Source organism: Cyprinodon tularosa, unplaced genomic scaffold (assembly GCF_016077235.1).
Source record: "Cyprinodon tularosa strain WSP-4 unplaced genomic scaffold, ASM1607723v1 ctg1164, whole genome shotgun sequence".
NCBI classification, from domain to species: Eukaryota; Metazoa; Chordata; class Actinopteri; order Cyprinodontiformes; family Cyprinodontidae; genus Cyprinodon; species Cyprinodon tularosa.
In genome coordinates, this window is record NW_024037964.1 from 89,909 (window position 1) to 117,837 (window position 27,929).

The window sequence follows — 27,929 nt, forward strand, 5'->3', positions numbered from 1 at the left end:
TACTGTTAAATTGTATTTCATTTCCAATTGTTGATTTGAATTCTTATTCCGGATTAGTTGGAGACATACACTAGGCTATATCAGCCCCACCAAAAATATTTTTCACCAGCCGCCACTGTAGTGAAGGGTTTGTTACCACAGCTCAAACTAAAACTTTTCGACTTGTGGAGTTTAGGATAGAACATACTGACGGAAGAACTTTTTTGTATATCTTTAATGCAACATATATATATATATATATACTGTATATATATATATATATATATATATATATATATATATATATATATATATATTACAATTTTGGTATATTTACTTCTAGTAAGTCATTCTTTCAGCTAAAGGCATGTATTAGAGTCATGTTTTCGATCACTTAAGTAGTTGATTATTATTTCATTGATCGATTAATCACGGTTAATCAGCCCTAATGTACATAAATATATATCAGTTTTCATAGTATTCTAAAACTACACTGTACATAAAGATGCGAAATGATGGAACAATATGTCTATTCCTCCTCCCTGGAACAAGCTATTTCTCCAGAAATCATACAAATGAAGCCACACTTTAGCGTCTCTCATTCCACACCACTTTTAAAATAACTATCTGTCATTGTGCCACACCTTTGCACACCACATGTCAATCATCTGTTTATGAGAAAGCTGTCTGACTTCCATTACAGCAAAGAACAGTAAAATGGAAAATCCCAAATTCCATTTCTTTTGAAGGTGTTCAGGAAACAGAGCATAAATATGTTGCAATAAACTGAAGGATACAGTGATATAAAAAAAGTTTGGGTACCCCTATTAATCTTAATTATTTTTATTTCTAAATATTTGCTATTTCAGTTTGATATATATAATAACTTCTGGACACAGTAACATTTCAGCATTGAATTTAGGTTTATTGGACTAACAGAAAAAGTGCAGTACGCATTAAAACAAAATTTGACAGGTGCAAAAATATGGGCATCTCAGCAAATAATAGACATTAATATTTAGTGGATCCTCTTTTTGCAAAGAAAAACAGCCTCTAGTCGCTTCCTTGAGCTTTTAACAAGTTCCTGCAAAAAAAAACAAAAAAACTCCAGTTCAGTTACGTTTGATTGAAATAATGTATTTCAGGTGGCAGTACCTGTATGTCCTGTAACGTAACTCCTAGTTATGGAAAGGTATGCTTAACTGGATTTTTTGAGACAAAAAACTAACGCAACTTCTTGAGAAGCGTTTTGCCTCAGGGGCTCATTTATATTTTATTCATTTATATTTTTCGATCTAATGCACACAAAAATATGTTTAAAGAAAAACAGGCACTGCTTTTCAGCATAAGCTCCTCACACTAAAAATCTGGGCTTGTTTTGCAGCCATAGAACATGGACACCATGCATTCACTGAGTTGATAGCAAAGTGCAATGAGTACTAATGTATTCTGGGGTCATATTAAGCCTTCTGCCTCACAGTGGATGTTTAGATGGGTTATACAAGCAATGAGCCAAGTGCTTTATAAAGAGTAGGCAGAAAATCTTCAAAAACAATGTGAGAGATTGAAAACAGCTTATTTGATGTTTTGTCAGCTTAAGGAATAAGTAAAATTTTAAAGAGAAGTAAAAGTTTAATACACAATGGAGTGCCTATCCCATAATATAGGAATAAACTAGACAAAATTGCCAGAAAAATGAGCATGGAAGAGAAATAGACTAGAAAACAACTGACAAAATAGCAGCCAAACCTAATTAATATGGCAAACATCTAACACAAAAATAACAGATTATGACAAGACCCTAATGGAAAAAGAAATTCTTAAGGCAAAATCAAAGCATAAAACAGAGCAGCAGGACATTAGTTCTTCAAGCTCCTAAAAACAAGTTATTTCCTGCAATACAATGTAAGGAATTTGTAGTAGGAGTGTTTGAAGGGTGTGGTTAGAGTGTATCTACATAAGAAGATGCAGAATCCACAACACCATCATTGCACAGAGTTCCTCCGACTCCAACGAACAAAAGGTAAGAGCCTGTTTTCCTCTCATCCATTTAAATTATTTTTATAAAAGTCTTTCAAAGGAAGTGTAGACTAGATATTAATCTACATAAATTTCTCCACATTCCGAGATAAGATATAATTTATGTGAATTCTTAGAAATGCAGTATAATTCCCCTTGGTGTAAGGTTTTCTTTTTGTCTTACTTCAGCTCCCTTTGTTAAATGTCTCCCCTGCTCAGCTTCCCTGACTTTTTTTTTTCAGATTAAGAGGTTCTACATTTCCTATTATAACACTCTCACTCAGTTCCTGGGTCTTTACAACAGCAGATATGAATACACTTTTTATATTTAATCACTTTTGTGCATGGGAGAGGAATGAGTGATGGCCATAAAATAAAATCAATGACTATGAATATGTACCAGAATATGATTCTACAAGGCCAAGAGGCCCAGTTAAGTTAGACAACTGAACAAAATGTGCCAGCTTTCACTCACATGCTTCAAATTGTTCACAGTGAAATGCCAACATTACTGCTAAACATAAATCACTCTCATATGCACCGATAAACTCTCAGAATTAGTGATGGGTCAAGCAACACCAATATGCCGGCGCATATGATGAGTTCTAACAGCAAAACACTGTGTCGTGCGCATATTGTTTCATGTGACCAATACAGGAGCCGTTTCAGACTCACTAAACTGGGTTTATAAGCGCTTCTGTTAACACAACAAATCTGCAAAAAATAAAAAATCTGATCTTTTGCGGTTTATCATCAAATTTATTCAAGAACAATGGATCATCCTCAAAGGAAAATAGGTTTTACCCAAGTGGGACCTTTCTGCTCTGATAAATGATTTAATTTTCCTATTGCGTCATCATGTTACTCTCAGTTATTACTCAACTTATCTGAATTCAAATTGACTCTTAGTTTGCTTTTTCTTGTGTAGTCTTGTATAAAGAAATTAATCCTAATCCCACATGCTCACTGAAATGCTTCTGTTATCTGTTTAAATTTATGGATTGTCTAAAAATCTATCAGAAAATATGAAATATATTTTCAGTTTAAATTAACCTTTTGTTAACCTTTCCTGAATTAATGTTTTTCTTTTTTGATATAGAACACATACACAAAAAAAATATCACACAGACTCCTTCACAGTGACTTGGCACAAATCAACCTTACCCACCAAAGAGAGCAAATTTAACATGCAACATAAATAGACCCATTAACTCTTCAACATATTTTTCTTTTTTTATATACAAACAACTGAACACTGAAAATTTTAGAGTACCACTTTCCCCTTTCTTTTCACGTTCGCAATTTCAACCAACATTGCAGGACCCAGAGCAACTTAAAGCTTGAACTACGTGTCTGATCCCACTTGGAAGTACATGGTGTTGAAATAGTTCACTTGATCCACTCGCCATACTGGTCTGGTGCCCTACACTGCCGTTTCACCTGATAGCCTTGGCGGTCCCAAAGGTGTGGCTCCCCTACTACCTCTTTGTTGCAGTTAGCTGTCAGAGGAGGTGGCACTAAAGAGAGCCTGATTGATGGCACCAGCGTGGGGTGCAGATGGGTCATGCACTTTACAGGAACAGGACTGGGGACAAGGCCATCTAGATAAGCTGTCAGCATTAGTCTGCTCTCGGCCTCGACGATGGATGATTTAAAGTTGTATTCAGTCAGCTATTCAAGACTTTGAGCCAACTGTCCCTGTGGCTCCTTCATCTTGATCAGCCAGCACAGATTGCTGTGGTCTGTACGTACTTTGAAAGGCGGACTGAAAAGATACTGCTGAAAATGGGATGTTATGAGTTATGATGCATTACTGGATGAGGCTGGTTAACCCCAGGTCATCAGACCCTTTGGAAAACACATGCCCATAGGTACAAAGCAAACATGTAAGTTGGAGTTGCTCAGAGTCATTCAGGTCTCCAGCGTTTTGGGCATTAAGCTGAGGAAGGTGCAACGTAACCACAAGTGTAGTGACCTGCAGGTGTGTAGCCAAGGAGACAGAACAAACCTCCACATCACAGAGGTACATGCAAATAGTCATTTCTTGATTACAGCCGTTAAGGTAGAACACTGCAGACTCCTGTCTCTCACAGGAAGTGTGATTAAAGTTTGCAGATTTGCTGGCTTTGTGAGGGGGAAGTGCTTCTGAATGTGACACCAACCTTGGCAGTTATGGCAACAAACTCCACCCCTTTGTAAAAATTTTACGACCACTGGGTGCAGATGGTGTGCTGTTTGCTGTACAGATTGGCGAAGTGACATTGGGAATGAACCTTTGGGGTGAAACACTAGTTGAAAGTGGGTGATTGGAAACACTTTTGTTCTTTTCATGCTCTCTGACCACAGCAGCTCTGGGCTGACTTTCAGCTAAACTCCAGGCCCCTGACTGCATGGCGCTGGTGACATAAGTCGCTGCTCTCTTTGTAGTTTCATAAATACCAGCTGTTTCATATGCATGGGCTAGTGTTGCTGGTGACTGTTCTAACAGCTTCTGGACTGCATCACCGAGTGTCATGTTGGGATCTAGGCATCTAACCCACATGCAGAAATCACTCTTTGAGGCAGAGAAAAAGTTAAATGATTTATTTAACAATGTTCACAAGTAAATGGGTACACAGGTTCTTGGTTCGTCAGACTGGTCAGGGGAGGGAAGCCACTGAGGAGGACAGAGCAGTTAGAGTTGACCCAGGAAACTTGCAGTTTACAGATGACTGGGATAAATACCTGCTCAGAGAGGAATCTGATCAGCAGGGGGGAAACCTTGAGGGTCCAGAGGCTAGTCGGCAGGCTGAGGGCAGAGGCAGAGACTGAGACGGAGGGCAGGCAGGCAGGTTCCAGACAGTGGTTATTTTCTCCAGGATGACAGGTTTCCAGATAAGTCAGGATCTGTGAGGCAGAAGAACACAGGATCAGATTGGTTCACAAAATCAGGGTTTCAGATCAGAGAAGCTGGCTCAGGTTTTGCTATACCAATACTGGCAAACACTCTGGCAGGAAAGTGTCAGCCTCCTCCTCCTTAAGTAGGGCCTCCTGATGAGCAGATGGCAAACAGGTGTCGCAGTTAGCTCATGCCCTTAGGAGAGATCTTGTGCGCCCTCTGGTGGAGAAAGTAGACAAGCCTCCAGATCCCAACAGTATCCCCCCCTCAACGACGGCCACCTGGCGGTCCAAAAGAGCAGGAAGGAAGAGAAGCATGGTAATCGCTAATGAGAGAAGGGTCCAGGATGAACGAACCCGGAACCCACGTCCGGTCCAGAGGACCGTAGCCCTCCCAGTCGGTGTAGGCAGGATGCCCATCAATGTCACAGGGGGGAGGAGGGGAGTCAGAAGGAGGGCAAAGAGGACTGGTCAGGACGGGTTTGATCTGTGAGACATTGAAGGTGGGATGGATGCGGAGAAAAGAAGGGAGATGCAGGCGGACAGCAGAGGGACTGATGACAGACTCGATCCTATATGGGCCAATGAAGCGAGGAGACAACTTTCTGGACATGGATTTAAGTGGAATGTCTCTGGTGGAAAGCCAAACCTGCTGCCCTGGCGAATAGGTGGGAGCTGGACGTCTTCTCCGGTCTGCAAATCGGCGGTTCTGTTCAGAGGAACGGTTCAGAGCGGCAACAGTGTTGCTCCTGATAGTGCGGCATCGGCGGATGTGGTGTCGGACTGAAGGGACTGAGATTTCCTTCTCATCAGCAGGAAATAGCGGAGGCTGGTTTCATAATGAGATTTCAAAGAGACAGAGACTGGTAGCAGATGAGACATGAGCGTTATGTGCATACTCCACCCAATGCAGGAACTGACTCCAGTCAGCGGGGTTGGTGGACGTGAAGCACCTGAGGGTGGACTCCAGCTCCTGGTTCATTCATTCGGTTTGACCGTTATACTGGGGATGGTAACCAGAGGTTAAAGAGATTTTGGCTTCGAGGGCAGAACAAAAATGTTTCCATACCTGGGCTGTAAATTGCGGTCCTCTGTCTGACAGAATCTCCTGTGGGATGCCGTGTAACCTGAAGACGTGCTTAATCAGAAGTAGAGCTGTCTGAAAAGCGGTAGGAAGTTTTCTCAGAGGAATGAGATGGCAGGCCTTGGAGAATCTATCGATGTTTTTGAAAATGGTGGTGACCATGTGCATTTAGGAACAGGCAGGGGATGAAGGAGACCAGAGGGAGACAGCTGAGATGGTTTATTCCGGGCACAAACTGGACAGGCTAGAACAAACTCTTTTACGTCCTTGTGTTGAGAGGGCCACCAAAACCGACGCGAAATCAGGGCAACGGTTCTACTGACCCCATGATGAGCTGATAACTTGGTTGTATGCATACAATGAATCAATCTAGACCTTACTGAAGAGGGAATGTACGTTTTGTTAGGCGGACCAGTGCCGGGATCTGGTTCAGAAGTTTGAGCTTGTTTAATCAGGTCAGATATTTCCCAGGAGACTGTGGCGACAGTACAGCTAGCCGATAAAATACTAGCTGGGGTTTCCAGTTCATCAGGAGCATAAAGGTGGGACAGAGCGTCAGGTTTAGTGTTTTTAGAGAGATGATCAGGGTTAACCGAGAGAAAAACAGGGACTAACGGGACTCACGGGGATTAGATCTTTTGGCAGATTGAATGTATGAAAGATTTTTATGGTCTGTCCATACCAAAATGGGATGCTCTGCGCCCTCCAGCCAATGCCGCCATTCTTCCAAGGCCAGTTTAATGGCGAGGAGTTCTCTGTCACCGACGTCGCAATTTCGTTCAGCAGGGGTGAGTCTGCGGGAGAAAAATGCACAAGGATGAGTTCTCTGGTCAGATTCAGAACTTTGGGACAGAACAGCCCCCACCCCTGAGTCAGATGCATCCACCTCCAAAATGAACTGTTTGGAGGGGTCCGGTTGAATGAGGATGGGTGCATTGGAAAACAGAGCTTTATGTTTCTTGAAGGCAGCCTCAGCCTCAGTGGACCAGTGAAAAGTTCTTTTGGCTGAGGTTAAGGCTGTTAGTGGTTGGGCTGTTTGGCTGTAGTTTCTGATGAACCTACGATAAAAATTGGTGAATCCCAGAAACCTTTGAAGTTGTTTCCTGTTTTCAGCAGTGGGCCAGTCCAGAACCGCCTTGATCTTATCCTCCGATGGCCTCACCTGCCCGCCCTCGAGCACAAAACCTAGAAAGGTAACAGATGGGCTATGAAACTCCCATTTTTCAACCTTCACAAACAATTTGTTTTCCCAAAGTCTTTGTAGGACCAACCAAACATGTTTCCGATGTTGGGAGATGGTTCTGGAGTAGATCAAGATGTCATCTAGGTAGACAAACACAAAAACATTTTAAAAATCTCTCAAAATGTCGTTCACTAATGCCTGGAAACAAGCTGGGGCATTAGGCAGACCGAAAGGCATTACCAGATACTCGAAATGTCCCAGAGGTGTTTTGAAGGTTGTTTTCCATTCGTCTCCTTCACAGATTCTGAGAAGGTGATAAGCGTTTCTCAGGTCTAGCTTGGTGAACACAGTGGCACCCTGAACCGGTTCAAAGGCAGTCTAACAGAGGCAACGGATATTTGTTCTTGAAGATTATTTGGTTTAACCCACGGTAATCAATACATGGTCACAGAGATCTGTCTTTCTTGCTGACGAAGAAAAACCCGGCTCCGAGTGGAGAAGAAGATGGTCGGATTTTTCAAGCTGCTAGTGACTCATTGATATATTTCTCCATGGTCTCCCTCTCAGGTTTGGAGATGTTATAAAGCCGACTGTTAGGGAGAGGGGCCCCAGGGAGAAGATCGATGGCGCAGTCATAAGGACGGTGCGGAGGGAGAGAAAGGGCTCTTGCCTTACTGAACACCGGAGCCAAATCATGATAATAAGGAGGAAGGGCAGAGAGATCGGGCAGGTCAACCTCCTGACGGTTTGCCGGCGACTGAGTCGGAGGGGCGGCGGAACAGAGGCAGGAACAATTACAGGGGATAGACCAGGACTCCACATGTCTCTTAGACCAGTTAATATGTGGGTTGTGGAGTTGCAGCCAATCAAAACCCAGAACTATAGATGAGCTTGCAGATGGAAAAACATAAAAAGATATGTTTTCCCTATGGTTTCCGGAGATTAGTAGTTCTAAAGGTTTGGTCTGATGAGTAATTTGGGGTAGTTGTTTTCCATCTAAAGCAGAGACTCTCAGGGGTTTAGTCAAAGGAGTGGTCTCAAGACTTAGTTGTTTGACCAAACTAGAGTCGATTAGATTTCTTAGCACTTTGAGATTTTTTTTTTAAATGTAAAGTGCAATACAAATAAAAATTTTTATTATTATTATTATTCTTTCACAGCTTGAATCAATCATGGCCGACAAAGTAAGGGACTGATCTTTAAAAAAAAGAGTAGCAGGTAACAGAAGTCGAGGAGATTTTTCAGTTTGAAGATGGTCCGCCAGACTCCTCATTTCCTCTGGCGGACCCTGGCTTTTACCTTAGCGGGACAGGCTGAAACAAAATGTAGAGGTTCTCCACAGTATAAGCAGAGGTTTTGTTTGTATCTCCTTTGTCTTTCTTCTGATGAGAGTCTGGTGTGACCGATCTGCATGGGCTCGGCTTCTGTGTACAGTGTGGGAGAGGAAACTTCATTAGCTCTTTCAATAGACCTTTCAGGAAGTGTAGTGACTGGGAAAATACGGCTCTTGGATCTGGCTACGGATCTGGCTCGCAGCCTGTTATCTAAGCGGATAGTCAGTCTTATCAGATCCTCCAAAGTATCTGGTTCAACTAGAGTTGCCAACTCGTCTTTAATTGATTCATCTAGGGAGTGAAAATAAGCGCTCTTAAGCGCAGTTTCTCCCCAACCCGAAGCGGCCGCTTTAATCCGGAAGTCAATTGAAAAATCAGACACTGTTCTGTTCCCTTGCTTTATTTCTAGCAACCTACGAGATTTAGTGGTCTTATCTGTATCTTGGTTGAAAGCTTGCTTAAATTCTTTTATGAATTCATCATAAGTACAACGATACTCAATCTTGGAAGAGAATTTGGCTTCCGCCCACTCCAAGGCTTTACCAGACAGATGAGACAAAATAAAAGAAATCCTTCTTCCATCTTGAGAAAAGCTCTGAGGTGAATGATTAAAAATTATCGAACATTGGAACAGAAATCCTTGGACTTACTTGGTTCACCAGAAAATCTTTCGGGGACAGATGGGCGGAATTCAGGAAATGATGGGTGGATTTCTGACCTGAGAGGTGGATTGGAATCCTGAACCGGAAGCAGAACTGCTTCAGCCGAAGGTGTAGTGGCCTGTGAGCCTGTTATTTCATGCAGGGTGCGGTTAGCTTCAGCTTGGCGTTCACTTAGCTCTTGTAGGGCGGAGTCATGGCTCTGAATGAGGACATGCTGTTGCTCCAAGGTCCTTTTGAGTGATTCCGCGGGGCTAGTTTGTAGGCCAGAGTGTTCTGTCATGTTGGGGTCTAGGCGTCTAACCCACATGCAGAAATCACTCTGAGACAGAGAAAAAGTTAAATTATTTATTTAACAAAGTTCACAAGTAAAATGGTGCACTGGTTCTGGGTTTGTCAGACTGGTCACGGGAGGGAAGCCACTGAGGAGGACAGAGACGTTAGAGTGGAAACCAGGAAACTTGCAGTTTACAGATGACGGGGATAAATACCTGCTCAGAGAGGAATCTGATCAGCAGGGTGGGAACCTTGTGGGTCCAGAGGCTAGTCGGCAGGCTGAGGGCAGAGGCAGAGACTGAGGCAAAGGGCAGGCAGGCAGGTTCCAGATAGTGGTTATTTTCTCCAGGATGACAGGTTTCCAGATAAGTCAGGATCTGTGAAGCAGAAGAACACAGGATCGGATTGGTTCACAAAAACAGGGTTACAGATCAGAGAGTTGGCTCAGGTTTTGCTGTACCAATACTGGCAAACACTCTGGCAGGGAAGTGTCAGCCTCCTCCTCCTTAAATAGGGCTCCTGATGAGCAGATGGGAAACAGGTTAGCTCATGCCCTCAGGAGAGATCTTGTGTGCCCTCTGGTGGAGAAAGTAGACAAGCCTCAAGATCCTAACACCGAGGCCATTTATGAAGACCTCAACAGCTATATATCAATTGCCAAAGAATAAAGCATCCCTGACAAAGAACAGCCTTGCCTCACCCCTCTTAAAACATTGAAAGGAGCACTTAAGCCTCCATTTGTTTTAACAACACCCGCAATTCAATTCAATTCAGTTTTTTTCTATAGCGCCAATTCACAACACAAGTCATCTCAAGGCACTTCAACCAAATCATACAGTCAAAATGATTAAAAGTTTTCTATCTAAGGAAAACCAGCTGATTGCATCGACTCATTGACTCTTCAGCAATCCCTCACACTAAGCATGCTTGTAGCGACAGTGGAGAGGAAAAACTCCCTTTTAAAAGGAAGAAACCTCCAGCAGAACCAGGCTCAGTGTGAGCGGCCATCTGCTGAGGCCGACTGGGGTTCAAGGAGACAGAAGCAGATATAGAAAAAGAAGCATAGATACAAAAGGCAACTGTCAACCAGCTCCACAGGCAATTAGATCGAATTTGGTATTGATGACGTGAAAAATAATAACGGTAACTCCATTGAAATGATTCAAAACTAAAGTAACGAGACAATTTCTTAAAATGTAAGGAGTAGAAAGTACAGATATTTGTGTAAAAATGTAAGGAGTAGAAGTAAAAAGTCGCCATAAAAATAAGTAGTAAAGTAAAGTAAAAAATATCAGAAAAATCTACTTGAGTACAGTAACGAAGTATTTGTACTTCGTTACTTCCCATCTCTGCTGCTAGAATGTCAAAAATAGAATTGGAGGCAGATCTTTTAGTTATCAGGCTCATCTCCTGTGGAACCAACTACCAGTTTTAGTCAGTGAAGCAACAACTAGTAAACCTGCAGATTGAGAGCGAAGTGCTCTGTTAGGAACATAAGGAACAATCAGATCTCTGATATCAGATGGAGCTTGGCCATTTAAGGCTTTATATGTGAGAAGGATAGGAGAGATATGATCTCTCTTTTTCATTTTCATCAGAACTCTGGCTGCAGCATTTTGGATCAGTTGAAGGCTTTTAACTACAGTTTGTGGACTTCCTGATAGTAAAGAATTACAATAGTCCAGCCTTGAAGTAACAAATGCATGGACTAGTTTCTCAGCATCACCCCTGGACAGGAGATTTCTCATTTTTGCAATATTCATCAGATGAAAGAAGGAAATTCTAGAAACCTCTTTGATCTGGGATTTAAATGACAGGTCCTGATCAAAAACAACACCAAGATTTTTTACTTTATTATCTGAAATCAGTTTAATCCCATCCAAATGAAGTGACTGACTAATCAGCTTCTTTTTCAAAGACTCTGGTCCAAAGACTGTAACTTCTGTTTTGTCTGCATTCAGAAGCAGAAAGTTAAGAGTCATCCAGGTTTTTATGTCTTCAGACATGCCTGTAATCTATGTAATGGGTTAGCTTCATCTGGATTATAGACAGATATAGCTGGGTATCATCAGCATAACAGTGGAAATTAATCCCATGCTGTCTAATAACTCTACCGATTGGGAGCATTTATAAAGTAAAGAGAATTGGTCCTAGCACTGATCCCTGTGGTACTCCACAGGTAACCTTTGAGCATGTTGAAGATCTATCATTAACGTGAAGAAACTGAAATCGATCAGATAGATCATATTTAAACCAGTCTAGAGCTGTTCCTTTAATTCCAACATAATATTCAAGTGTTTCTAAAAGAATATTATGATCAACTGGATCAAATGCAGCACTGAGATCCAACAGGACGAGCACAGATACAAGTCCATTATCTGAGGCCATGAGAATATCATTAGTGACTTTCACCAGAGCTGTTTCAGTGCTATGATGAGCTCTAAAGCAATGTCATAATGTAAAACCTGGATCATAGCTATGAAACCAGTGCTGAAACCATAAACAGCCAAAGTTTGCCTCAAATACTGGTGTTCAACCTGGTCAAAGCTTTTTCTTGATCTATAGAAATCAGACCAATATCTATGCCCAATGAGCTGGAGATTTCCAAAATATCTCTGATTAAAGTGACATTATCACTTATCAGCATGCCAGGCACACAATTCATCTGGTCTCTGTGAATAACTGAAGACATAACTTCTTTAAGTCTGGTAGCCAAGACTTTGGAAAAAAATCTTGGAGTCCGTAGAGAGTAAAGAGACTGGTGGCCAGTTCCTTAGATCCTGTAAATCTTCTTTCTTTGGAATCAGAGTAATGACTGCCCGTCTGCAGCTCAGAGGCAGCCAACCTCTCTATCTGTGATCACGTCCAAGAAGTCCTAGCCAACCACAGACCAGAAAGACTTGTAGAATTCAACAGGAAGACCTGTAGAAATCAACAGGGAGACCATCCATGCCAGGCGATCTACCACTCGTTAGGCTCATCAAGACAGCAAGCAATTCATGCAGTGTGAACCTCCAGTTTTCGAATAGCTTCAGCATCCACCTGAGGAAATCCTTTGTAGGAACTATTGCTCACACCAGATTCACCAAATGTTCACTCTTAAAACGGTCTTTATAGAAACTGGAAGCAAACTTCCTGATCTCAAAAGAACCTGAGGTAAAACTACAGTCGGTCTTTAGTGAACAATCTTTCTTTGTCCATTCTTTTTTTCTAGTCCAAAGAAAAAATGAGACGGTGCACCCATCTCTGTTACACTTAGGAAATGTGATCTTACCAGGGCCCCTTTGGCTATTGTGCCCAACAGGTTGGCCAGAACGGCCTTTTTAGCTTTGAGGGAATGTAAAATCCCTTGATTTCCTGTAGATGCTGCCAAACCCTGCAGCTCTACCATCTGAGTCTCGAAGTCTTTCAAAGATGTGGTTATGTCTTTAGTGACATTGTGAGTGAGCTTTTGACACAACTGTTTAATTTGACATTAACCATAATCCCACCATTGTTGGACAAAAAAAAGTGATTTTGATTGTTTATCAATGATCCAAAAACATTCAAAGATTCAAGATTATCTTTAGAATGACACCATTTATACTGTCTCGGATTCTGTTGAGAGCTCTCCACACATCTGAAAGATCAGAGGCTGCAGTTAGCTGCCTGAGCCTCCGAGAGGATTCAGCATGAAGCTCTAAGTGGTTCTCCTCCAAAAGCTAAGGCTGCCTCCTCTACTGAACAGTTCACTGACAGCATGACGACATGTCAACTTTTTAAGCTCTGCACCACCCTCCACAATGGGTGTTATGCCAAAACGCCAAACCGAGCCAGTAGCAAAAGCTACCGGATCAGTATGGAAAAACCAAAAGATCAACTTTAGATCAAATAAACAGTATGAAGAAGAAAGTGTTTAAAAAAAAAAAAAAAACTTACAGAAATGGTAGAAAGAACACTCAAGAAACCACTCACTCTGACACTCCTGTCTCAAGCTCCAAGCTCCGCCATTCACTCAGAGAGAGAGAGAGAGAGAGAGAGAGAGAGACAGTGAGAGAATCTGGTTTGATTGGAGCTGGAATATTGCTAAATAAATTCAACAACATTGTTAATTTTTGTTACTCATGTTTATTTCAGTTCAGCAAGACACAAGCCAGAAAAGTGTTCTTTATAAGGTATTAAAAAGATATATATATATCATATACATACAAGTTATTATATACAGAGGAGACGCATCACATTCTCAGGATTTCATGTGGTGCAACTGTGATACACCAATGTGAAATCACATTAAATATTTTGTTGTTTAACAAGAGAGGAAAGAGACAGAACAGGCCATTTTGGGAAAAGTTGTATTTAATCCTCCATACCACAAGGTGATGTTTGGCACTTCGAGACAATTTCCCCATTTACACTACCAGGCTCAGACTGGGAGCGATTTTTTTGGCCCTGGCATTTTTCTATCTACCCCCACCCCCCAAGCATCACATGACAACCATCACCAAGACTTCTATAATGCGATTTTACTGGCTTTGGTTATTAACATAAACACGACAGTGACTGCTGCTGCTGCGTAACATCCCCACTCACCACATCAGCAGTTGTCAGATGTTACTGACTCACCTTTTCCAGCCAACAATGCACATAAAATGGGAAATGTTAGTCTTTAGATGCAAAACCCATCATACACCACAACATCTTTTTACAAAGTATTCTAACATAAATTCGCCAAATATAAGAGGAACATTGTAGTTTGTTTTAAAGAAAGCATTTTAGTATTATTGTAATTTAGTTTGTTGCAAGGATTTTTACAGTTTGAAGAAATAGGATTTTTGAAGAAATAAAAAATTACACCATATGCCAATATATATATGATATAATGCATGCATCATTTAGGTAAGTAACATTGTATTACTTCATGAGCTCCTTGAGTTATTTACGGTCAGACAGAAATCCAGGCAATACCCCATAAGATTGGAGAAAATACAGGAGCTTCACATTTCTACAAACCCTTTTGAAGTATGCAGGTGCCTAAACTCGGTGGGCTTAAAGCATGTTGGGATAGGGATCTAGGCCATGAGATTCCAGGAAATGATTGGAAAAAATTATGTTTATCATTGCACTTGTCATAACTGGTTTTGGTGATCTGAGCCACATGCAGAGAACCACTCAGAAACCAAGTGCAAAAGTTTAACAGGTTTATTGAATGTAGAAAAACACTGAAGAAGAAGCAGGAACTCAGCGGACTGTGAACCGGAAAGGCTGAAGTTGAGATCACAGTGATCAGTTCAGGGGCTGTAGGGGCACATTTTAGATGTGATTAATCTATCTCTGTTACAGGGATATGTACCAAAGGCCTATAAGGTTGCAGTAATTAAACCTCTTGACCCAGATGACTTGGTCAATTATAGACCTATATCCAATCTTCCTTTCTGATCTGAAGTTCTTGAGAAAATAGTTGCCAAACAAATGTGCTATCACTTTCACCATAATGAACTTTTTGAAGAGTTTCAGTCTGGCTTTAGAGCTCATCATAGCACTGAAACAGCTCTGGTGAAAGTCACTAATGATATTCTCATGGCCTCAGATAATGGACTTGTATCTGTGCTCGTCCTGTTGGATCTCAGTGCTGCATTTGATCCAGTTGATCATAATATTCTTTTAGAAATACTTGAATATTTTGTTGGAATTAAAGGAACAGCACTAGACTTTGGCCAAATAATGTTTTATTAAATTATTTGCTTAATCAAGAACCAATAACCTTTAGTTAAATGATTCTTTAACCTCCTTGAAATAGCTAGCAGCGAATAGACATCAGGTTTCCACTAAATGACTCTTGGTCAGACTTGCTAATGGAAATGTAACGAGCATCTGAGGAACACATGAACACTAATGTTATATCAGTGTTTAACCCTTAGTGAACAAAACTTGTCCAAGCTTCAGCAACAGCTCAACACATGTTTCTGTAGCATAGCGTAGCATGCAGTCCATTCTTTAGCGTCAATTATTGTCTTTACTCAGCAGTAAAAACACGATATGATTAGCATCCTCAAAAGACATGTTGTTTGTTCTGTCCCTAATCATACCAGACCTGCAAACCTTTTTCCATGTCCATTTGGAAAGCCTGAGTTTCATCCATTTGCAGCTCAGCAGTCAGGGCACAGCAGGGGTTCTTCGTCTCAGTCTCACACAGCATGGGTAGACCTTTACTCTAGTTTGGCTATATAATTCCTGAAACTCAAGAGAAATGTGTTGTAAAAGGTCTGTCTTGCAGTATTTTGGTTCTGAAAGGCTACCACAATGACCCATCCTTGATGGTTCTGGAGAGCTGGTTCCCTTGGGCCTTGGTTCTCCACCACAGTGGAGGTCCGGGCCGAAGCCCGGCTTCAGGGGTGAGGGAGAGCAGGCAAAGAGCATGAGCCAAAGAAATCAGGAGCAAAGGAGAGTGAATTCTGTGTGCTCTGTGATTTTGTGTGTCCTCGCACAGAGGGGGGTGGTGGTTGGTCTGTGACTTGCCATGTGACTTGCCTGTGTAGGCCTTGGTTGAAACGGGAGTTGTTGCAGAGATTCCACAGCTGATTCCACATCATCATGTCAAGATAAATATGGACATTAGTTCCCAATGTCCAAAAAGTATGATCATGGCATATGGCATAACACTAGGCTTCATTTTTGATAAAGCTTGCAGGTAGAGTGGCTCAGGTTATCCTGAGCTATCTCTATAATTATGCTGCTATAGGCTTAGACTGCTGGAGGACATAGGGACCCCCATTTCATAATTCTACTTCATTCTATCTCTATTCTCCCACTCTGCAGAATCAGTTAGTTTAATTCTCTAATGTTCTGCTCTCTCTGCTTTTTCTCATAGTAGCTTCATCTGGTCTGTTCCTGTTTGGCTGTGACTCCATCCTGGAGAGAAATATCAGCTATGCTGCTGCCATCAACACCCTTGTTTATATGTGCTGGACATCCGCCTGTTTTTCTAGTGTAGTCCTGTTTCTCTTACCGTGACTGGCTCGATGTGCTCTCTTCATCCTCTGACATGGGAGCTGGCTCAGAGCTCGTCTGCCTGGCTGTGTGTTTCCTGGACGGGGCCGCCTTTTACAGCTGCTTTTTGTATCTCTGCTTGTGTCTTCTGAACTCCAGTTGGCCTCAGCAGATGGCCGCTCACACTGAGCCTGGTTCTGCTGGAGGTTTCTCCCTGTTAAAAGGGAGTTTTTCCTCTCCACTGTTGCTACAAGCATGCTTAGTGTGAGGGATTGCAATGAGTCAATGAATCGATGCAATCAACTGGTTTTCCTTAGAAAACTTTGAATCAATTTGACTGGATGATCTGGTTGAATTGCAAAGAGCGTTGCGATGAGGTGTTGTCAATTGGCGCTATATAAAAGAAAAATGACTGAGGCTTGAATATGCTGGAGAGAAACTCACGTTTGGGGTTAGTAAGCTCTTGAATCCAGTTTGTGGGGGTTTAATCCAGAGAAGAGGGAACTCGTTGGAGAGCGGACAGGCAGACACATGTTGGATCCAGAGGAGTAAAGGAGCGGACTGTAACTTGGTTTTCCAGATGAGGACTTCAACAGATCATGTGGAGATTGTCCCGTTCAGTGTGAATTCAGTAAATCCTTCCAGGGGGAAAAGGTCCAGGCTATGCAGTTTCACAGGAAGGCTTCCTGTCAAAGAGCAAGACAAAAAAAGATCAGACTCAGAGAAACAATGCTAAGATTTAGAGTCTGCAAATCATGCTCGGCTAGAGTACCCAAAACTGGCAAACACTCTGGCGTCGAGGTAGTGACAGTCCGCTGCTCAAGTACTCCTCCGTTAATGACATAATGAGCCGCAGGTGTGCAGGGAGGCCCAACGAGGAGAGGGCACCACCTGGTGGTGGAGAGAGGAAAACACAAAAACAACCCACACAAACTGGAATCCAAACAGCACTGTTATAAGCACGAAGCACAATCTCAACTAATTTTCTGTAAGATATTAAATAGATCCTACTGGACCTATTCCAAACTGGCAAGACTAAAACACTAAACGGTGACTTATGTTGGAGTTGAAATGGAAAGGTTGGAACAAACGTTTGTTTGTGAATAAGATGTTGGGCACACATTTGGTCAAAAACCCTTCATTGTGTTTGTAAGGATTACTTCCAGATAACATTAAAATGTAAAAAAAATCAGAAATCTTGGTGCTGTTTAGCTATAACAACAGGGTGCGAGATAACTTTACGCTACTGGAAATCTCTCACTCAGTCCACGTTTAAAGCAATCCTGTTCCTGTATCTAATAAAATATAAGTAGAAGGAGACATCCTTACATGTCTAGCAATTAAGCTAAGAATGGTCCCCACACCTCATTGAATATGTCTTCCCTCCCAGCCACCCTATAACTGGCCTGTTCATAGCTGGCCATTGAACTTAGAACCTGTATCCACTCCTTAACCTCTTAACATCCAGAATTTCTAGTGTGTTTTAGTGTTGTCTGATTCTGTAATTTATGTTATATGCTGTAGGTCTGGGTTGTTATTAACATTGTGGCTGGACTGCTTTTTTTAATGGTTATTTGTGTAGGGAGACAAAAAAATGAAAAGGACAAGACTATTTTTCTGATCCATGTTACTGTAACAAGATAATGGCTGCTTTTCTGTATGTTTGACAAAAAAGAAGAATAAAAAAAGAAAAAAGAAAAGCAGACTTTGGAAGAAGTTAAGAGAGAGAATAAATGCCCTCAATTAACAAGATAGTTTCTGGGCATTTAAATGCAATGGGAAGCATTGTGTTGCAAGTTGTTAAAAATGAACCACAACATGGAAGTGGTTTATGAAGCTGTTAATTTACATTTTAGGTGTCTGTTACACCAAGACAGAATTAGTATTTATTTTTTACCTTTCACAGTTCAAACTTCCCATTTTCTTGTTGACATAATTTAAGTTGACATAATATAAGCTTTGATTTCAAGTAATTTGGTTATGCTGATGACAAAATCAAGTGATTTCTGATCTCTGAGTGTTGTAGAAATGAACTGAATACACAGGGGGATTCAGGAGCATTTTTTTGATGCAGTTGATGTGGATAAAATGCCAGGAGGAGAAGGAAGGGGGAGAAGGGGAAGAGACTGATGTGGAGGGACAGGATTCGATGTATATGTACTGGAATGGCAATACATCTCTGCATGGCATTATTTTAATATTTTGAGATCTAAGGATTTTAATCCAACCCTAGACTTTTTGACATGTAAAAATGCGTGAAAGTGATTCTTTCATGGCTAGTTTGCATATCCTATAGCTTTGTTGTTTGTTTCTAAATAATTTGCTATTATTTTTTAATTAGCAACTTGGGTGATAAAGTTCAATTAACTAATCATAGTTTTTGTTTCTCCTATTAAATACATAAACACGTATATTTGATTGTTTAAAAACGTTTTTTATACAAAAAATAAAGTTTTCATATTTGAAGTATGGTTACACTTGAATGTCATGCAGCATAAGCAGCAAAAATAAAGAAATAATAGTTGCATGTAAAGCGCACTGGATAGGATCTTAGATATCTGATATCAAATCATAGACATTCAGCTAATTTGACTATCAGAGCCAATATATGATCCAGGTATCAGATTTGCTCATCTCTAGTCAAATTGAAGGCGTCTTCAGACCAAAATCCTGGGTTTAATTTCAACCCAAGCCCACCCATGAATGGTACCAAAAGTGGCCCTTTAACCTAGATTGGACTTGCTACCACAATATCATTTTGTTGCCTTTCCATTTTTTATTTATTTTTCCACAGAAACCTACTTCCACATGTCCTGCTTTTTTAAAGTTTGCTTATATCCATTGTACTGCTCTGTAGATTTGGTATATGTGAGGGAAACATATGGATGAATTTGATGGTGGGTTAAATTTTTAACCACCCATTTGCATCATGATTCAAAATGTCTTTATTCATGTAGATAACATGGACACTGGTGCTATTACGGTTGCTGCTCTTGGTAGACCTTTTACCATAGGCATGCTCTATGATGCCAACGAAGATCGTCTCCTTCCAGGTAAGATTAAATAGCTACTTTATTTCCGTTACAGTTATGCATTTTTATATCAATACATAGAGGACACTGACATCTTATTTTTTAGGTCTGTTATTAAAAGGTATTAATTTAAACAATAATCCAAAGCCTATATTTATAGAACTGGGGGTTGAGGAGAGAAGTCTGCTTATTGAAAGATCTGTCTCTCATTCTAGTTTTGGAACCATCAATGAACGTGGTGTCTCAGAGTATTGTGGTTTGCAAATATTTGGTCCAGTTAGTACGGTGGCTAGGAAGTGCAAATCAATAATACAAAATCTGAAACACTTTTACAAATCTTGAAACAACTTTACATTTGAGAAAACAAATTTACAACAAACAAAACACTTTTACAAATCATAAAACAAATTTACATTTCAGAAAACAAAATTACAACAAACGAAACACTTTTACAAATCATAAAACAAATTTACATTTCAGAAAACAAAATTACAACAAACGAAACACTTTTACAAATCATAAAACAAATTTACATTTCAGAAAACAAAATTACAACAAACGAAACACTTTTACAAATCATAAAACAAATTTACATTTCAGAAAACAAAATTACAACAAACGAAACACTTTTACAAATCATAAAACAAATTTACATTTCAGAAAACAAAATTACAACAAACGAAACACTTACAAATCATAAAACAAATTTACATTTCAGAAAACACTTTTACAACTGACAAAATCTGACGGAAAGGGAGGGACTGTCTTCGAAGCTTACCCGGAAGTGATAAACGGAGAGTTTATGCAGGATGGAAGCTAATCGAGTTGCGCTTTGCCCGTTCTGTGGCACTCATATGAGCAGTTTAACGCAGTTTTGTTTTTCCTGTGGTCGGTCCTTGGAGAAGGAAATATTTTTTTCCTGGTTGAAATTTAGTACTTAAATCTATATTTGTGTTTTATGTTAACTTACAATTTATCTATGTTGTACTATCCTTAATAAACAGTTTGTGTTCTAACATCAGCCGTTTTATTTCATCCCATATTGCCAGAATTGAAATAAAACCTGCTGTAATCTGTTCCCCTGTCTATAACAGACAAAAAAGGTCCCAGTTTTTCAATTTTTTGCTTATAAGCATCTTTTATGATGACAATTCATTCCTGAAACTTTAAATGTGATGGACTTTTATTTCTTAAAGTTATAAGGGGGGAACATATTTATATCAGGCCAGCTGCTATAATCTGTTCCCCCTGTCTAAATCAGACAAAAAAGGTCCCAGTTTTTCCATTTTTTGCTTATAAACATCTTTTTTAATGACAACTAACCCCTGAAACTTTGGAGGTGATAGACCTTTATTTCTTAAAGTTATAAGGGGGGAACAAATTATAGCAGGCCAGGGTGGAAACTGGCTGATAGCTGGGCACACACATTAGAATTTCTGGTTAATCCCCTTCTAATGTAAAATATGAATGTTACTGGATAAGGACATTTCTAGTATAATATATCATACATCTCAATTTTAGAGAAATTGGAAACAGTTGCTCTTTATTTCCCAAAGATCGGGGAGGAGGAGAGGCGAGAATTAATGTTTCAGTTGACTGAAATAATCTGTTCCCCTCCATAACATGGGAAGAAGTAAATGTACCTGCAGTTCTTTAACTGTGCTTATTCCTCTCACCATCAACAACAAATCCTGTGGATTTGGTCATATTTACTATTTATTGGCAAAAATCAAAGGGGGGACCAGATTATTTCAGTATTTTACATTAGAAGGGGACTAACCAGAAATTCTAATGTGTGTTCCCTGCTATCAGCCAGTTTCCATCCTCTTATATCAGCAATGAAAAATAGAAAATACACTACGTGTTGGAAATCTGTTTGGTGACTGACGTTTTTTTTTCTGTCAGGCTGAAGGGACAAAAGTTGGAGAAATGCCGATTCTCTTGGCGTTTAAAAAAACCCAACACAAAACAGCTTAAGAAGACCTCATTAATGTATTTATTTTACAAATTTGTAAAAAGAGTAAACGATTAAACTGTATGTTACAAAGTTGACATTATTATATGAGCTGTTTTCACTGAAAAATGATCAGGAGCGCCTTGAAAATGGTCAGATCCGCCTCTCTGGCTGCAATGAGCGCTCCCGAAACAGGGGGAACAGATTTTCACAGGGAAACAGAATCTCGCACAAGACCGGCATAATTCAGTTTGCTTTTCAGAGACCTCAAGCTGATGTGTACACCATGTAAACATGGCATCATGTCTACGATTACAACGTACGAGTGACACTCATTAAAATAATATATGCGCAGCTGCAGCATATCTGGTTCTACCGTCTGTTCTGTACCATTTAAAAACTCCAAGGACCGACCACAGGAAAAACAAAACCGCGTTAAACTGCTCATATGAGTGCCGCAGAACGGGCAAAACGCAACTCGATTAGCTTCCATCCTGCATAACCTCCCGGTTATCACTTCCGGGTAAGCTTCGAAGACAGTCCCTCCCTTTCCGTCAGATTTTGTCAGTTGTAAAAGTGTTTTCTGAAATGTAAATTTGTTTTATGATTTGTAAAAGTGTTTTGTTTGTTGTAATTTTGTTTTCTTAAATGTAAATTTGTTTTTTGATTTGTAAAAGTGTTTCGTTTGTTGTAATTTTGCTTTCTGAAATGTAAATTTGTTTTATGATTTGTAAGTGTTTCGCTTGTTTTAATTTTGTTTTCTGAAATGTACATTTGTTTTATGATTTGTAAAAGTGTTTCGCTTGTTTTAATTTTGTTTTCTGAAATGTACATTTGTTTTATGATTTGTAAAAGTGTTTCGCTTGTTTTAATTTTGTTTTCTGAAATGTACATTTGTTTTATGATTTGTAAAAGTGTTTCGCTTGTTTTAATTTTGTTTTCTGAAATGTACATTTGTTTTATGATTTGTAAAAGTGTTTCGTTTGTTTTAAATTTGTTTTCTCAAATGTAGAGTTGTTTCAAAATTTGTAAAAGTGTTTCAGATTTTGTATTGTTGATTTGCACTTCCCAGCCACCGTAAGTTAGTCCCAAGTTCTGGATTAACCGGAAGCTGATGAAGACAAACTCTCCTTTCTTTGGAACCAGTGCTGCACATTTTTAAAGTGAAATATTGAATAACAGATACAAGCACTAGTTTTTCTTTATTGTAAAGTGACAGATTACTCCAGATAGACATTTGGGACTTCTGGCAAAATACTCCCAATGGAGGAGTTAAATGCATTTCATAAATATAAAGTGCAGTTACCAGTTTGACCCAATAAAAACAAGAAATAGAAGACAAAATATACTAAAAAAAAGGAAAATAAAGAACCTAAGACTATGAGGAAGCTGTACGTAAATTAGTTTATTAAATGTCTTTTAAATCAATACATGTATAATTACACAGACAGAGGCTTGTGATAACAAAATCAACAAAAAGACAAGACAGTATAACTTCATGTCCAAATATAAACAACTTCCTGAGACATCAAAGTAACACTCTCCTGTTCTGCTATTATTGTGCATGAGAATGTGGATATTTATTGTTCCATAAATACTTTAACTCTGCTTTTTTACTATTTAACTTTACACTTTATGTTTTAAAGGCTTCACCCTGTGGGATGAGAAGACTCTAAAGGGGATGATTAAAGTGGATGAAAAAAGAACAAGTGATTCAAATTACATTTTTTCTGATTCCTTAGAGGAGAAGTGTAAAGTGATGGATATTGGTGCCTCTCTGAAGGCCAGTATAATGGCTGGCATGTTTGAAGTTAAAGGATCTGCAAAGTATCTCAACAATCAGAAAAAATCCCGGAATCAACTACAACTAACCTTTCAGTACAAAACCACCACCAACTTCAAACAACTGAATCTGGGTCCTGATCAACTAAAAACAAAGGAGATAGATGAGGATATAAAGCGCTCGGCCACTCATGTTGTCACCGGTATTGAATATGGTACAAATTTTTTCTTTGTGTTTGATTTAGAGAACTCAAGCACAGAAACCATTCAGGAAACTGAGGCCCATTTTAAAGCTGTCATGACCAAGTTTCCTCATTACAAGATTGGGTTAGGAGCTGACTTCCAACTGTCTGAAAAGGAAAAAAAAGTGATTGAAAATGTTTCCTGCTCGTTTTATGGAGACATGATACTTGAAAAAAACTCCAGGAACTTTGAAGAAGCACTATTGGCATACTCAACACTTCCAGAACTACTGGGCAAAAATAAAGAGTACGGTGTTCCAATGAAGGTCTGGATGATGCCACTGAAAACATTTGATCCATCAGCTTCAGAGAAGAAGATGGAAATCAGTGTGAAACTTTTAAAAAAGGCTGAGAATGTGCTGCAAGAGTTGAATGACCTGATTATTAGATGCAATGATTGCTTGAAAGGGAGCTATCAGCTCCCACTGATTACTGAAGCTTTGTCAAATTTCAAGCAATATTGTGTTAGCTATAGACAGAAACTTATATGTATGTTTGCAGAGAAGTTTCCCAAAATTAGGGCAGGAAAAGAAGATGAGAATGATTTGCTGAAAATCTTGGATGACAAAGAAATGTCTCCTTTGAGTTCATTTAATTTAGGGAAATGGATGAAAAGTACTGAAAGAGAAGTTAATGTTATCAAAAGCTGTGTTGAGGCAATGGAGTCAGTAAAGGTCCTCAGTAAAGACAACGAGTTTGATAAGGAGCTTCTTTCCACTGAAGTAGAGGAAGTTCTCAACTTTGTTTTCACCTCATTGAAAAGTGTGGATCCCTATCTTCAGAAAATGGAAGATTACATTTGCACAATGACCTGCAATGCCACAGGGAAGGTCAGTCCATGCAAAGATGACCCGTGGTACTACTCAATCCCAGTGATACAAGACATGCAAAAAAAAGCTTTGGTGATGGGTAGACTTGCAAAGGCCCTGAAGAATGAAAAAAAATACAGATTTTTTATATCAGCCACCAGAAATGACGAAGTTAAAGGAGCAACCATCTATCACTATAGTCATAAACAATTGATCACAAAGGATTTTCAACAACCTCACTTGCCAGCTCCAGAAAAGATAAAAGAAAGAAGAGACGTGCTATGGTGTAAGTCCCTTTTCATCATTTCTACTGTTAGTTCACTCATAATAAGCTGTAAGTATACTTTTATTTCATGAAAATATCTATTTTTAAGTATAATTCATACCATTTTCCAGAAAAGATCAGATACAGGTTGCATTGTCATGATTCCTGACACTAGAGCTGATCTGATTCATCATTCAACACACCTGTCAGCTCTGCCCCGTTTCTAATCAGCCTCCATCAGATTCACCTGCTTAATTGGGAACACCATTTTTTGTTTACATTGATCCCTTGATTTTCCGTTATTCCATCATGTTCTACTCACCCATATGAGTTCAGTGTCATTTGGAGCCGTTCTGAAGATATTCCGTTAGGTTATATCCAAGTAACGTCTTCCTATGGGCAACGACTTGAAGGCATAAAACTCAACTGTTCATAATTTATTCTTTATGGTACGACAGCATTCAGAACATGGAGGCCAATCACTGTCCCTCAAACATCTGCAGTTATATTTTTTATACTTATATTTTTTAAAACAAAGCAGCACGTGCATGACGTCATCCGTGCGTGCTGGCTACCATTCATTCATAGTGTCTGCTGAACTGCTGCTAGTTTTACTTACATGCCCACACTCAACCCATTTTAACCTAATAGATAATTTACTAGATTTATCATGTCTCCTTCTGCAAGCTCGCTGATTGCACTTAGCTGTGATTCACCTACATGTTACAAATGCTGGCGTACCATAAATAATAAATATGGGTGAGTAGATCATGTTGTAATAATGTAAAATTAAGAGCCCAATGTAAAAAAAAAACGGTGTTCCCCTTTAACTGACTTTATAACCAGCTCTCAGACCAGTGACTAGCACCAGCTTATTAGAAGAAATCTGTGAACAGAGCTACTTGTAGCTTATTTGCAGCTACAGATGTTTTTTTTTTAACCCTGCCATTTAAAACTCCTTTTGGCATTTTCCCAGCCTTAAGTCATCCTTATATTAGGGACTGTGTGTATCTAATAGGCATTTCTAAAAGATTCATGGATAAATGTAAACAGTAATTTTATACATGTGGTTAGGAACAGTACAAAATGAAATGCCCTACAAGCATTCGGCCTATACACATCACATACAGCTGTACTAGACCAAAATGATCTGACTTGTTAAAAATATATATAATTAGAAAGATCATAATAATGGCATTTGTAAAGTAAAAATTTGATAGCTGGTTATTAGATATACACATTAAAAGATTCCCAAGAAAAGCATATGTATGTAGAGATTGTCTGGGAACAAGTGAATGAGCAGTAAACTTAAACATTAGAGAAATGGTATGCTGTTCCGGCCCTTACCATTTATGAAGTGTTCTTCATGATTTTCTCATGTTCTGTTCTTTTCTATCTCAGATGCCAGTGAGGTCACCCTGGATCCAGATACAGCACACCCAAACCTCAAAGTTTCTTCTGATCATAAGAAAGTGGAACACGGAGACCAGCAATGGTATAAAGATAATCATCAGAGATTTATTGAGCAACCTCTGATTATGTGCAAAGAAAAGCTATCAGGCCACTGCCACTACTGGGAGATGGAAGTGAACAGTAACACCAGTGTAGATATTGGTGTCTGCTATGGATCCCTAGATAGGAAAGGATTAATCGGGTTTAGTTCAAGCTGGTCATTAGGATGGAGAGGAAATACATTCTATATACAGCATGACAACAAGAGTCAAAGAAAACCCTGTCCCAGCATTGGCTTCTCCCGTATTGGGGTGTTTCTGAATTGCAGCTGTGGGTGTTTGACCTACTACATAGTCAGAGATACTAAACTGGATCACATTCACACATTTCGCAATACGTTCTCAGAACCCGTCTTCCCATGTATGAAACTGGGTACAAAAGGTAGCTGGTTGTCCCTGTGTATGTGATGAGTTTCATTTTCAAAACAAACAACCAAAAAAAGGCCTACACAAAGGCAGGAGATATGAAAGTCAGAGGTAATTAATTGAACAATCAAGTTACTGGTATTTTTCTTCTCTCTACGTGCAATTTACCTTATCATTACATAAACATAGTAGATAACATTAGTCAGCATGTTATTGGCCTGTCCTCTGAGGGTTTTTTCAATGTTGTTTGATTGTCCAAGTTTAAAAATGCCACAATCTGGCTAAAAGCTAAAAAAAGGCAGTTATGGACAGAGAAATCATCCTGAGGAGGAAAAACTGTTGCACACAGGTCTAGAATTTTACTCCTAAATGATTTATTATCCATGCCAATAAAAGAGCAATACTCAAAACAAAGTTGGGACTACAGTTAATGTCAGGATATTAACATTACACTTTTTTGTGTGCTTACTTTTTGCAGTTTAGGTCAACCAATCAATCAATCAATCAATATTTATTGTCAACTACAATTTGCATTGTAGTCGAGATTGCATTTTCAGTTAAAGCGGTCATCAAATACATCACAAAAATGGGGGGGTAGGGAGTTTTCTTGGGGTGCCGCCATTATTTTTGTGGAAAAATAGGAGCCATATTGTGAGGGGAGAGGCAAAAAAAGCAGTACTAGTAATACCCAATTATTAATTTTTTATTGTTTTACCAATAAATATGTTATTTTATTATTTTTGAAATGCATAGTAGCTGTAGATAATATAGTTCTGATATTATTACATTTATTCAATTGTTCTAATGTTTGGGAAATAAAATCAAAATAGGGGTAAAAAACTGATCTCTTAACATTTTTCGCAATTCATATTTTTCAATTTTAATTTTGTTTGTATTTCCTTTGGGTTTTGGGTTTAATTTTAATTTTACATTTCTTTATGTTGCTGTTTTGTATTTTACTTTTCATATTTTTTGTGTTGGAGATTAATAGTCTTTTGGACCTTCAATCATGTTAGGATTGAATACAAGTTCTAATCTTTTTAATTGTTTCTAATAAATTCATGTTTTTGATTATTTCCGAATTACATAACTGCAAATAACAACTTATTTCTAATAATAGTATGTAATTGTAATTCTCCTTGAAAAATCATTGACAATACAGTTGCTTTTAATTATATTCCAAACTAGAAAAACCTGAGTAATTACCTGGATAATATGTTGCCATGACAGTATCTATAACTCAAACGTCAAAAAATACATCCTTATTCCATATTTCATTCTAACCTAACAAATTCCCAAGAATTATTGCATATGCATCTGTTTAAGAAATGTACATTAAAACCAATGAAATACACCAAAAGGAAAAGTCTCTATTTATTTTGACCCAGGGATGTGATCAATGACATCAATCAATTATAATCTCATAATTTAATGAGTTGATAAATATGGAAATTATGTCCACCTGAAGGTGGCTGCACCTCGGAACTTTCCTTCGGGTTCTTTTCCTGGGAGCAAGTTATTTACTACTCTTAAATCAAACCGGGTAAAACCATATAAAAAGGACTATAAAGCAGGAGTAAAAATGTAACAG

The 27,929-nt window shown here is 39.2% G+C and overlaps 1 protein-coding gene across 1 annotated transcript; it reads left to right on the plus strand.

Moving 5' to 3' along the window:
* Nucleotides 1-7,082: 7,082 nt before the first annotated feature.
* On the plus strand, nt 7,083-27,690 carry LOC119798162 (stonustoxin subunit alpha-like). The gene is made up of 4 exons (XM_038307526.1): nt 7,083-7,152; nt 19,335-19,430; nt 23,010-24,482; nt 25,863-27,690. The coding sequence occupies exons 2-4, from the start codon at nt 19,340-19,342 to the stop codon at nt 26,378-26,380; spliced, it is 2,082 nt and encodes a 693-aa protein (XP_038163454.1). The 5' UTR covers nt 7,083-7,152; nt 19,335-19,339; the 3' UTR covers nt 26,381-27,690.
* The last annotated feature ends 239 nt before the right edge of the window (nt 27,691-27,929 follow it).

Bases quoted from the DNA above. Each gene is read 5' to 3' on its own strand.
- LOC119798162 (XM_038307526.1), top strand. From the start codon at position 19,340: ATGGACACTGGTGCTATTACGGTTGCTGCTCTTGGTAGACCTTTTACC. The intron at 19,431-23,009 runs GTAAGATTAAAT...TATGTTTTAAAG, and splicing joins CGAAGATCGTCTCCTTCCAG to GCTTCACCCTGTGGGATGAG. The intron at 24,483-25,862 runs GTAAGTCCCTTT...TTTCTATCTCAG, and splicing joins AAGAAGAGACGTGCTATGGT to ATGCCAGTGAGGTCACCCTG.